Genomic DNA, 13,579 nt, shown 5'->3' with positions numbered 1-13,579 from the left:
CTAAAGCCCAAACAGGTTCTGAAGAACTGACTGCCCGAACCGACTGTCGCGTCGGGTATCCTGCTGCAGGCAGTAATGAGATGTCAATGTGTGGACAGATGACCACGTCGCAGCTTTGCAAATCTCTTCAATAGTAGCTGACTTCAAGTGGGTTACCAACGCTGCCATGGCTCTAACATTATGAGCCGTGACATGACCCTCAAGAGCCAGCCCAGCCTGGGCGTAAGTGAAGGAAATGCAATCTGCTAGCCAATTGGATATGGTGCGTTTCCCCACAGCCACTCCCCTCCTATTGGGATCAAAAGAAACAAACAATTGGGCGGACTGTCTGTTGGGCTGTGTCTGCTCCAGGTAGAAGGCCAATGCTCTCTTGCAGTCCAATGTGTGCAGCTGACGTTCAGCAGGGCAGGAATGAGGACGGGGAAAGAATGTTGGCAAGACAATTGACTGGTTCAGATGGAACTCCGACACAACCTTTGGCAAGAACTTAGGGTGAGTGCGGAGAACTACTCTGTTATGATGAAATTTGGTGTAAGGGGCCTGGGCTACCAGGGCCTGAAGCTCACTGACTCTACGAGCTGAAGTAACTGCCACCAGAAAAATGACCTTCCAGGTCAAGTACTTCAGATGGCAGGAATTCAGTGGCTCAAAAGGAGGTTTCATCAGCTGGGTGAGAACGACATTGAGATCCCATGACACTGTAGGAGGCTTGACAGGGGGCTTTGACAAAAGCAAACCTCTCATGAAGCGAACAACTAAAGGCTGTCCCGAGATCGGCTTACCTTCCACACGGTAATGGTATGCACTGATTGCTCTAAGGTGAACCCTTACAGAGTTGGTCTTGAGACCAGACTCAGACAGGTGCAGAAGGTATTCAAGCAGGGTCTGTGTAGGACAAGAGCGAAGATCTAGGGCCTTGCTGTCACACCAGACGGCAAACCTCCTCCATAGAAAGAAGTAACTCCTCTTAGTGGAATCTTTCCTGGAAGCAAGCAAGATACGGGAGACACCCTCTGACAGACCCAAAGAGGCAAAGTCTACGCTCTCAACATCCAGGCCGTGAGAGCCAGGGACCGGAGGCTGGGATGCAGAAGCGCCCCTTCGTCCTGCGTGATGAGGGTCGGAAAACACTCCAATCTCCACGGTTCTTCGGAGGACAACTCCAGAAGAAGAGGGAACCAGATCTCACGCGGCCAAAAAGGCGCAATCAGAATCATGGTGCCTCGGTCTTGCTTGAGTTTCAACAAAGTCTTCCCCACCAGAGGTATGGGAGGATAAGCATACAGCAGACCCTCCCCCCAATCCAGGAGGAAGGCATCCGATGCCAGTCTGCCGTGGGCCTGAAGCCTGGAACAGAACTGAGGGACTTTGTGGTTGGCTCGAGATGCGAAGAGGTCTACCAAGGGGGTGCCCCACGCCTGGAAGATCTGTCGCACTACACGGGAATTGAGCGACCACTCGTGAGGTTGCATAATCCTGCTCAACCTGTCGGCCAGACTGTTGTTTACGCCTGCCAGATATGTGGCTTGGAGCACCATGCCGTGACGGCGAGCCCATAGCCACATGCTGACGGCTTCCTGACACAGGGGGCGAGATCCGGTGCCCCCCTGCTTGTTGACGTAGTACATGGCAACCTGGTTGTCTGTCTGAATTTGGATAATTTGGTGGGACAGCCGATCTCTGAAAGCCTTCAGAGCGTTCCAGATCGCTCGCAACTCCAGAAGATTGATCTGCAGATCGCGTTCCTGGAGGGACCAGCTTCCTTGGGTGTGAAGCCCATCGAAATGAGCTCCCCACCCCAGGAGAGACGCATCCGTGGTCAGCACTTTTTGTGGCTGAGGAATTTGGAAAGGACGTCCCAGAGTCAAATTGGACCAAATCGTCCACCAATACAGGGATTCGAGAAAACTCGTGGACAGGTGGATTACGTCTTCTAGATCCCCAGCAGCCTGGAACCACTGGGAAGCTAGGGTCCATTGAGCAGATCTCATGTGAAGGCGGGCCATGGGAGTCACATGGACTGTGGAGGCCATGTGGCCTAGCACTCTCAACATCTGCCGAGCTGTGATCTGCTGGGACGCTTGCACCCGCGAGACGAGGGACAACAAGTTGTTGGCTCTCGTCTCTGGGAGATAGGCGCGAGCCGTCCGAGAATCCAGCAGAGCTCCTATGAATTCGAGTCTCTGTACTGGGAGAAGATGGGACTTTGGATAATTTATCACAAACCCCAGTAGCTCCAGGAGGCGAATAGTCATCTGCATGGACTGCAGGGCTCCTGCCTCGGATGTGTTCTTCACCAGCCAATCGTCGAGATATGGGAACACGTGCACCCCCAGCCTGCGAAGTGCCGCTGCTACTACAGCCAAGCACTTTGTGAACACCCTGGGCGCAGAGGCGAGCCCAAAGGGTAGCACACAGTACTGGAAGTGACGTGTGCCCAGCTGAAATCGCAGATACTGTCTGTGAGCTGGCAGTATCGGGATGTGTGTGTAGGCATCCTTCAAGTCCAGAGAGCATAGCCAATCGTTTTCCTGAATCATGGGAAGGAGGGTGCCCAGGGAAAGCATCCTGAACTTTTCTTTGACCAGATATTTGTTCAGGGCCCTTAGGTCTAGGATGGGACGCATCCCCCCTGTTTTCTTTTCCACAAGGAAGTACCTGGAATAGAATCCCAGCCCTTCTTGCCCGGATGGCACGGGCTCGACCGCATTGGCGCTGAGAAGGGCGGAGAGTTCCTCTGCAAGTACCTGCTTGTGCTGGAAGCTGTAAGACTGAGCTCCCGGTGGACAATTTGGAGGTTTTGAGGCCAAATTGAGGGTGTATCCTTGCCGGACTATTTGGAGAACCCACTGATCGGAGGTTATGAGAGGCCACCTTTGGTGAAAAGCTTTCAACCTCCCTCCGACTGGCAGGTCGCCCGGCACTGACACTTGGATGTTGGCTATGCTCTGCTGGAGCCAGTCAAAAGCCCGTCCCTTGCTTTTGCTGGGGAGCCGAGGGGCCTTGCTGAGGCGCACGCTGCTGACGAGAGCGAGCGCGCTGGGGCTTAGCCTGGGCCGCAGGCTGTCGAGAAGGAGGATTGTACCTACGCTTGCCAGAAGAGTAGGGAACAGTCTTCCTTCCCCCAAAAAATCTTCTACCTGTAGAGGTAGAGGCTGAAGGCTGCCGGCGGGAGAACTTGTCGAATGCGGTGTCCCGCTGGTGGAGCTGCTCTACCACCTGTTCGACTTTCTCTCCAAAAATGTTATCCGCACGGCAAGGCGAGTCCGCAATCCGCTGCTGGATTCTATTCTCCAGGTCGGAGGCACGCAGCCATGAGAGCCTGCGCGTCACCACACCTTGAGCAGCGGCCCTGGACGCAACATCAAAGGTGTCATACACCCCTCTGGCCAGGAATTTTCTGCACGCCTTCAGCTGCCTGACCACCTCCTGAAATGGCTTGGCTTGCTCAGGGGGAAGTGCATCAACCAAGCCCGCCAACTGCCGCACATTGTTCCGCATGTGTATGCTCGTGTAGAGCTGGTAAGACTGGATTTTGGCCACGAGCATAGAAGAATGGTAGGCCTTCCTCCCAAAGGAGTCTAAGGTTCTAGAGTCCTTGCCCGGGGGCGCCGAAGCATGCTCCCTAGAACTCTTAGCCTTCTTTAGGGCCAGATCCACAACTCCAGAATCATGAGGCAACTGAGTGCGCATCAGATCTGGGTCCCCATGGATCCGGTACTGGGACTCGATCTTCTTGGGGATGTGGGGATTAGTTAAAGGCTTGGTCCAGTTCGCAAGCAATGTCTTTTTTAGGACATGGTGCAAGGGAACAGTGGACGCTTCCTTAGGTGGAGAAGGATAGTCCAGGAGCTCAAACATTTCAGCCCTGGGCTCGTCCTCCACAACCACCGGGAAGGGGATGGCCGTAGACATCTCCCGGACAAAGGAAGCGAAAGACAGACTCTCAGGAGGGGAAAGCTGTCTTTCAGGAGAGGGAGTGGGATCGGAAGGAAGACCCTCAGACTCCTCGTCAGAGAAATATCTGGGGTCTTCTTCCTCTTCCCACGAGGCCTCACCCTCGGTGTCAGACACAAGTTCACGGACCTGTGTCTGCAACCGTGCCCGACTCGACTCCGTGGAGCCACGTCCACGATGGGGGCGTCGAGAGGTAGACTCCCTCGCCCGCATCGGCGAAGCTCCCTCCGCCGACGTAGTCGGGGAGCCTTCCTGGGAGGCGACGGCAGCCAGTACCGCACGCGGCACCGACGCCGGAGACCTCACCTCGGGCGATGGGCCAGCCGGCGCCACGCTCGACGGTACCGGTGGCGCAAGCACCGCCGGTACCGGAGGGGTAGGGCGCAGCAGCTCTCCCAGAATCTCTGGGAGAACGGCCCGGAGGCTCTCGCTCAGAGCGGCTGCAGAGAAAGGCATGGAGGTCGATGCAGGCGTCGACGTCAGAACCTGTTCCGGGCGTGAAGGCTGTTCCGGGCTGTCCAGAGTGGAGCGCATCGACACCTCCTGAACAGAGGGTGAGCGGTCCTCTCGGTGCCGATGCCTGCTGGGTACCGACTCCTTCGGCGACCCAGAGCTCTCGGTACCGACATGGGAAGGGGACCGGTGACGATGCTTCTTGGACTTCTTGGGGCGAAGCATGTCACCGGAGCTTCCCGGTACCGACGAGGAGGACGTAGAATCCAGCCGTCGCTTCCTCGGGGCCGAGATCGAAGAAGGTCGGTCTCGGGGGGGCTGTACCGCAGGAGCCCTCAGGGTAGGGGGAGACCCACCCGAAGGCTCACCGCCACCAGCAGGGGAATGGACAGCCCTCACCTGCACTCCAGACGAAGCACCACCGTCCGACGACATCAGCAGACGAGGTCCCGGTACCACCGACGCGGTGCCCAGCCCCCAGACACTGAAGACACGACGCGTGTCTGTCAGTGAGCGAGATTACCCGGGCGCACTGGGTGCACTTCTTGAAGCCGCTGGAAGGCTTCGATGTCATGGGCGGAAAAATCACGCTGGCGAAATCGAAAGACGAAATGGCGAAATTTGGCACAGAAAAAAGGGAAACTTCGACCGGGGCCTAAGTAAAGGCCTACCCCGACGACGAAAGAAAACTTAACGGGGCGAAAAAACTCGAAGTAGAGGAAGGGAAAAACCAAAAATGGTTAATCCAAACACTTTCTGGATTTCTCACAGAAAATAGTCGAAAAACGACGCGCGAGGCCGACTTTTCGGGGCACGAACGGTAAACCACAACCGTACCGAGCGCGGAGAAAAGAAGACTGGCCGGCACAAGCCGGTTTCGGGCGGGAAGACAGCCGCGCATGCGCGGTGCGCATTGGCGCGCGAGGACTAGCAAAGGCCTTTGCTAGTGAAGATTCCGATTGGAGGGGCTGCCGTGGACGTCACCCCATCAGTGAGAACAAGCAGCCTGCTTGTCCTCGGAGAAAGGGTATGATACATACCTGTAGCAGTTGTTCTCCGAGGACAGCAGGCTGATTGTTCTCACGACTGGGTGACGTCCGCGGCAGCCCCCACCAACCGGAAAAAAGCTTCGCGGGACGGTCGGCACGCAGGGCACGCCCACCGCGCATGCGCGGCCGTCTTCCCGCCCGTGCGCGACCGCTCCCGCCAGTTGAATAACTAGCAAAAGATGAAACACACAACTCCAAAGGGGAGGAGGGAGGGTAGGTGAGAACAATCAGCCTGCTGTCCTCGGAGAACAACTGCTACAGGTATGTATCATACCCTTTCTCCGAGGACAAGCAGGCTGCTTGTTCTCACGACTGGGGTATCCCTAGCTCTCAGGCTCACTCAAAACAAGAACCCAGGTCAATTGAAGCTCGCAACGGCGAGGGTACACAGAAATTGACCTACGAAGAACAACTAACTGAGAGTGCAGCCTGACCAGAATAAATTCGGGTCCTGGAGGGTGGAGTTGGATTTACACCCCAAACAGATTCTGCAGCACCGACTGCCCGAACCGACTGTCGCGTCGGGTATCCTGCTGGAGGCAGTAATGTGATGTGAATGTGTGGACAGATGACCACGTCGCAGCCTTGCAAATCTCTTCAATAGTGGCTGACTTCAAGTGGGCCACTGACGCTGCCATGGCTCTAACACTATGAGCCGTGACATGACCCTCAAGAGCCAGCCCAGCCTGGGCGTAAGTGAAGGAAATGCAATCTGCTAGCCAATTGGAGATGGTGCGTTTCCCGACAGCGACCCCTAGCCTGTTAGGGTCGAAAGAAATAAACAATTGGGCGGACTGTCTGTGGGGCTGTGTCCGCTCCAAGTAGAAGGCCAATGCTCTCTTGCAGTCCAATGTGTGCAACTGACGTTCAGCAGGGCGGGTATGCGGCCTGGGGAAGAATGTTGGCAAGACAATTGACTGGTTAAGATGGAACTCCGACACCACCTTCGGCAGGAACTTTGGGTGAGTGCGGAGCACTACTCTGTTGTGATGAAATTTGGTATATGGAGCATGAGCTACTAGGGCTTGAAGCTCACTGACCCTACGAGCTGAAGTAACTGCCACCAAGAAAATGACCTTCCAGGTCAAGTACTTCAGATGGCAGGTATTCAGTGGCTCAAAAGGAGGTTTCATCAGCTGGGTGAGGACGACGTTGAGATCCCACGACACAGTAGGAGGCTTGATAGGGGGCTTTGACAAAAGCAAACCTCTCATGAATCGAACGACTAAAGGCTCTCCAGAGATGGCTTTACCTTCCACACGATAATGGTAAGCACTAATCACACTAAGGTGATTCCTTACTGAGTTGGTCTTGAGGCCAGACTCCGATAAGTGCAGAAGGTATTCAAGCAGGTTTTGTGCAGGACAAGAACGAGGTTCTAGGGCCTTGCTCTCACACCAAACGACAAACCTCCTCCACTTGAAAAAGTAACTCTTCTTAGTGGAATCCTTCCTAGAGGCAAGCAAGACCCAACGCAGCGAAGTCTACGCCCTCAACATCCAGGCCGTGAGAGCCAGGGATTGAAGGTTGGGGTGCAGCAACGCTCCGTCGTTCTGCGAAATGAGAGTCGGAAAACACTCCAATCTCCACGGTTCTTCGGAGGACAACTCCAGAAGAAGAGGGAACCAGATCTGACGGGGCCAAAAGGGCGCTATCAGAATCATGGTGCCGCGGTCTTGCTTGAGCTTCAGTAAGGTCTTCCCCACCAAAGGTATGGGAGGATAAGCATACAGGAGGCCGGTCCCCCAATGAAGGAGAAAGGCATCTGACGCTAGCCTGCCGTGTGTCTGAAGTCTGGAACAGAACAGAGGCAGCTTGTGGTTGGTCTGAGAGGCGAAAAGATCCACCGAGGGGGTGCCCCACTCTCGGAAGATCTTGCGTACCACTCTGGAATGGAGCGACCACTCGTGCGGTTGCATGACTCTGCTCAGTCTGTCGGCCAGACTGTTGTTTACGCCTGCCAGGTATGTAGCTTGGAGAAGCATGCTGTGCTGGCATGCCCAGCGCCACATCCCGACGGCTTCCTGACACAGGGGGCGAGATCCGGTGCCCCCCTGCTTGTTGACGTAAAACATTGCAACCTGATTGTCTGTCCGAATTTGGATAATTTGGTAGGACAGCCGATCTCTGAAAGCCTTCAGTGCGTTCCAGATCGCTCGGAGCTCCAGGAGGTTGATCTGCAGATCCTTTTCCTGGAGGGACCACATACCCTGGGTGTGCAGCCCATCGACATGAGCTCCCCACCCCAGGCGAGAGGCATCCGTCGTCAGCACTTTCGTGGGCTGTGGAATTTGAAATGGACGTCCCAGTGTCAAATTGGTCCGAACGGTCCACCAGCGCAGTGAAGTGCGGCAGCTGGTGGAGAGGCGGATGACATCTTCTAGATTCCCGGTGGCTTGGAACCACTGGGAAGCTAGGGTCCATTGAGCAGATCTCATGTGAAGACGAGCCATGGGAGTCACATGAACTGTGGAGGCCATATGACCCAGAAGTCTCAACGTCTGCCGAGCTGTGATCTGCTGGGACGCTCTGGTCTGCGAAGCCAGGGCCAGGAGATTGGCGGCCCTCGCTTCGGGAAGATAGGCCTGAGCCGTCTGGGTATTCAGCAGCGCTCCTATGAATTCCAGAGACTGGGACGGTTGGAGATGGGACTTTGGGTAATTTATCACAAACCCCAGCAGCTCCAGAAGTTGAATAGTGCACTGCATGGACCGGAGGGCTCCTGCCTCCGAGGTGTTCTTGACCAGCCAATCGTCGAGATATGGGAACACGAGCACTCCCAGCTTGCGTAGGTAGGCCGCTACCACCACGAGGCACTTGGTAAACACTCGTGGGGCAGAGGCGAGCCCAAATGGCAGCACACAATACTGAAAGTGGCGTGCGCCCAGGCGGAATCTGAGATACTGTCTGTGAGCTGGCAGTATCGGTATGTGAGTATATGCGTCCTTTAAATCCAGGGAACATAGCCAATCGTTTTTCTGAATCATTGGCAGAAGGGTGCCCAAGGAAAGCATCCTGAACTTTTCTTTGACCAGGAATTTGTTCAGGCCTCTCAGGTCTAGGATGGGACGCATCCCCCCTGTTTTCTTTTCCACAAGGAAGTACCTGGAATAGAATCCCTGCCCTTCCTGCCCGGGTGGTACGGGCTCGACCGCATTGGCGCTGAGAAGGGCGGAGAGTTCCTCTGCAAGTACCTGCTTGTGATGGGAGCTGAAAGACTGAGCTCCCGGAGGACAATTTGGAGGCAGGGAGGCCAAATTCAGGGCGTATCCGCACCGCACTATTTGGAGAACCCACTGGTCGGAGGTTATGAGAGGCCACCTTTGGTGAAAAAATTTTAACCTCCCTCCAACCGGCAGATCGTCCGGTACGGACACTTGTAGGGCGGCTATGTTCCCGTGGATCCAGTCAAAAGCCCGTCCCCGGCTTTTGCTGTGGAGGCGCAGGGGGCTGCTTAGGCGCACGCTGTTGACGAGAACGAGCGCGCTGGGGCTGTCCCTGTGCCTGACGAGGCCTTCGGGCCGGCTGGTTGTACCTACGCTTTGCAAAAGAATAGGGTGCAGCCTGCCGTGCCCGGGAAAAACGCCCACCAGTGGGGGCGGATGCTGACGGCGCCCGGTGGGAGAGCTTGTCGAGAGCGGTTTCCCGCTGATGCAGTTGGTCCACCATCTGCTCGACCTTCTCACCGAAAATGTTATCCCCCCGGCAAGGGACGTCGGCCAGTCTCTGCTGGGTGCGGTTGTCCAGGTCAGAGGCGCGCAGCCATGAGAGCCTGCGCATCACTATACCTTGGGCCGCAGCACGAGATGCCACGTCACAGGTGTCAAAAATACCCCTGGACAGGAACTTTCTGCATGCCTTCAGCTGCCTGACCACCTCCTGATAAGGCCTGGACTGCTCCGGCGGGAGCTTCTCGACCAGGTCCGCCAGCTGTTGCACATTGGTCCGCATGTGGATGCTCATATAGAGCAGGTATGACTGGATGCGGGTCACGAGCATGGAGGATTGGTAGGCCTTCCTCCCAAACGAGTCCAGAGTGCGAGACTCCCGCCCCGGGGGCGCCGAGGCGGTATCCCTCGAACTCCGTGCCCTCTTGAGAGCAGAATCCACGACCGCTGAGTCATGGGGCAATTGGGGCCGCATGAGCTCTGGGTCGGAGTGGATCCTGTACTGGGACTCTGCTTTCTTGGGAATGGTGGGGTTAGTTAACGGTCTCACCCAGTTCCGGAGCAGCGTCTCCTTCAGGACATTGTGCAGCGGCACCGTGGAGGACTCTCTAGGTGGTGATGGATAGTCGAGGACCTCGAGCATCTCGGCCCTCGGCTCTTCCACAGAGACCACGGGGAAGGGAATGGTGATCGACATATCCCGCACAAAGGAGGCAAAGGAGAGGCTCTCAGGAGGTGAGAGCTTCCTCTCCGGTGAAGGCGTGGGGTCCGAGGGAAGGCCCGTAGACTCCTCTGAGGAGAAATATCTAGGGTCCTCCTCTTCCCCCCACGAGTCCTCATCCTCGGTATCGGACATTAGCTCATGTAGCTGAGTCCTGTACCGGGCCCGGCTCGACGTCGAGGCACCGAGGTCTCGGTGTCGTCGAGCGGTGGACTCCCGCGCCGGCGGGGACGGAGCTCCCTCCATCGACGTCGACGGGGACTCCACCTGCGTAGCAGTCGAGACCGGCACCGCAAGCGGCGGCGGTGTCGACAGCTCCGGCGCCGGGCTAGAGCTCGCCGGCGCCACAGTCATCGGCGCCGAGGGCGCAAGCACCCCCGGCGCCGGCACAGCCTGGCGCATCAGCCCTTCCAGGATCCCCGGAAGGATGACTCTGAGGCACTCGTCCAGGCCCGCTGCCGGGAAAGGCGGTGGGGCCGGTAAGGGTGTCGGTGCCGGAAGCTGCTGGGAGCCAGGAGATGGCACCGAGGTGCCGGAACCACGACGCGTCGGTACCTCCACAACCGACGGGGACCTCTCCTCTCGACGATGACGCTTCGGCGTCGACTCCTCTTCAGGATGCACCGAGGGCGTCCGGTGACGACGCTTTTTGTCCTTCTTTCGATGCACGTCACCGGCGCCGGAGGGCATGGAGGAGGAGGAGGTCGATCCCCCTCGGTCTCGAGGCACCGGGTCAGACAGGGTTCGGTCCCGTGGCTCACGAGCTGAGGGAGTGACCGGGGCCGACTGCCCACGCGGCCTCTCAACCCCACTCTCACCGGCGGACCGGCGGGCCGACGGGACCTGTTCTCCTGGGGTCGCTGCCATCGGTGCCGATGTCTCGGGCATCGATACCGGTACCGAAGAACCGGCCTTCGATACCGATGGCCGTCGAGGTCGACGTCGAGGGGGCCGGCGCAAGTTCCAAAAAGACGGTCCCGCAGAACTTGCCTCGCAACCTGAGTCCGTTTCCGGAGACTGAGACACAAAGCACACGACTTGAGATTGTGCTCCGGCCCGAGGCACTGGAGGCACCAAGCGTGGGTGTCGGTCTGCGAGATCGGCCGGCCGCAGCGACCACACTTTTTAAATCCACTCGGGACCTTCGAGGACATCGACGGAAAAATCGCGTCGGCGAAGTCAAAGTCGTCAATGGTGGCTAAAATCACACCACGAAAAAACAAACGACCGAGCGACCACTAGGCCGCAACGTAGCGTCCCCGCTGGAAGCGAGGGAAAAGGGGAGCGCGTGCTCCACACGCGCAGTCTTTTTTTTTTTTTTTTTGTTTGTAAAAAGAAAAGATAAAAGGAAATTAAATTAAATTAACGAAGCGCGATCCGCGTATACGCGATCGCAAGAATCCGGCGGCTGAAGTAGAGAGAGCGGCAAGGCACGACTCTCTCCAGGCGCGGAAAAAAAGGAACTGGCGGGAGCGGTCGCGCACGGGCGGGAAGACGGCCGCGCATGCGCGGTGGGCGTGCCCTGCGTGCCGACCGTCCCGCGAAGCTTTTTTCCGGTTGGTGGGGGCTGCCGCGGACGTCACCCAGTCGTGAGAACAAGCAGCCTGCTTGTCCTCGGAGAATGGTAAGTACATAACCATAGCCCTAGTATTATAAGGACACATACTGAAAATATACTGGGCTATGACTGAACTCTGGTTATTCGAGTTGTTGCCAAATGAACCACCACTGCCATGTGTAGGCTACACAGGACATTGGTTTAACAACAACAAAAAAAGTGTTTTATAGGCCCAGCAAAAAAGAAGTGGAATGGGCCACCCAAAGGACAGAAGAAGCAAACACTTGAAACAGAGGAGACAAACTTTATTAAAAGTCATTAAGGTGCAAATAATGTTGAGTAGGAGCACCACAACCTGCATTAGAGCATTTAACAGTTGAGCCCTTTTACTAAGGTGCGCTGAAAAATGGCGTGCAATAGTGTCGATGCATGTTTTGAGCGCATGCAGAATAATTTTTCAGAGTACCTGTAAAAAATGCCTTTTTTTAAATTTTTTGCTGAAAACGGATGTGCAACAAAATGAAAATTGCCGTGCTTCCATTTTGGGTCCGAGACCTTACCACCAGCCATTGACCTAGCAGTAAGGTCTCATGTGATAACCGGGCAGTAATGGTCTATGCGCATAAAATGCCAACTACTGCCTGATTACCACCCACACACCAGAAAATAAAAATATTTTCCGGTGCGTGTAAAAAATGAAATTACCACACGAGCCACGCGGTAGCCGGGCGGTAACTTGGAATTGCTGCACATTTGGGTGTATGTAGGCGCTTACGTGGCTTTAGTAAAAGGGCCCCTAAGGGACAAAGAACGCTACATTAGGGCATCAGAACCTCCTTTAGAGCCCTTTAACACACGTAAAGGGCAAAGAACGCTGATTAAGGCCCTTTAAACACACATTAAGGGGCAAATAACGCTGGTTAGTGCCCTAATGCAGCTTGATAACTATCCCCATCAATGGGAAAACTAATACTGAACATGGTTGTTCCGAACTCTCAATTTTGTGAACTTATATGATACTCTTCATACATCAATAATATAGAATTAACACTGCTGCTTCTAACTGGTTAAACCGTAACAATTATATTATTTAAATTCATTTTAGAAGATTTGATGAAAGGAATTTCTGTAAAAATAAAATTAAAAAAAATTAAATATGTTACCCCCTTTATATGAAAAATACCTGTAGTGTGAAGAATTTTGTTTCTTTCTTTGAACTTACCACACCTAGAAAAAGTGGTTTTGTGATATCGAGATTTGCCCTCCATGCAAAGAACAATGAATAGATGACAAGCATTACAGTAAATAGGCACACAACTGAGTATTTCAGCTTCATTCTGCAAAAGACACAAAATAATTACAAATGCTTTCAATCAAGACAACTGATTCAGTAGTTACAAAGAACACAATAGTGTTCGGTTGCATCCTATTCCAAATGAGTTATTGAAGTTTTTAATCAATATGATACAGCTATAGATTGAATCTAACAAGGAAAGATAAAAAAAAATGTTTAAATAAAACACCAAAAAACAAAAATCAGCAAGTAAGACATTAATACTTACGGTTTTGCTAAACATCGTATTAATGCCAAGACCACAAATACTGGTGCCAGTATAGTAAGTTCTGTATTCATGCTTGTTAACTGAGAACTGAAGAGAGTAATATTGCATATTTAATAGATTCATATTCCAAAAAGAGAAATAATGCTACTAAGTACAGTCTTGATTATTTGACTTTCGGTAAACTGACCATCCGGCATATCCACCAGACCCTCTGATGACATCATCACATTTATTTCTATTAAAAATCTTTGTTTTAGAACAATTTATGAAAATCGGGAACTTTATGCCTTTGTTTATGCATTGAGAGGTTTATGCAGTGTTTTCCTTATTATCTGACTTTAAAGTTATCCGACAACAGGTCAGTACTATTTAGGTTGGATAATCGAGACTGTACTGTACTTGTAAATAGCTTTATGGTATTAAGAAAGCATCAGTTTTAAAGTTTTAAGGTATTAATTTAATAAGTTCTATAAAACTTTGGTATTTCTTGCTCTTGCAAAAGTTCACAAATCGAACCATATTCCAGCAAAATAAATGTAAGTAATTGTATACTGGAAGGATTCGAACACCACACCCTGTCAGCAGAGTCCCAAAAGTGATATAGTTATTTA

General features: G+C 53.8%; 1 protein-coding gene across 1 annotated transcript in view; it reads right to left on the bottom strand.

Moving 5' to 3' along the window:
- Nucleotides 1–13,579, bottom strand: part of TMEM260 (transmembrane protein 260) — a 107,649-nt gene that overhangs the window by 43,591 nt on the left and 50,479 nt on the right. The window contains exons 8-9 of the mRNA XM_030214535.1: nucleotides 12,969–13,055; nucleotides 12,629–12,743 (exon numbers count right to left, since the gene is read on the bottom strand). Of these exons, the coding sequence (XP_030070395.1) occupies nucleotides 12,629–12,743; nucleotides 12,969–13,055 (202 nt within the window). The remainder of the gene's footprint in view (nucleotides 1–12,628; nucleotides 12,744–12,968; nucleotides 13,056–13,579) is intronic.

The sequence above is a fragment of the Microcaecilia unicolor genome, chromosome 9, assembly GCF_901765095.1.
Source record: "Microcaecilia unicolor chromosome 9, aMicUni1.1, whole genome shotgun sequence".
In the NCBI taxonomy this organism is placed as follows: Eukaryota; Metazoa; Chordata; class Amphibia; order Gymnophiona; family Siphonopidae; genus Microcaecilia; species Microcaecilia unicolor.
The sequence above is the reverse complement of the archived record's forward strand: the minus strand, read 5'-3'. Positions and strand labels throughout refer to the sequence as shown.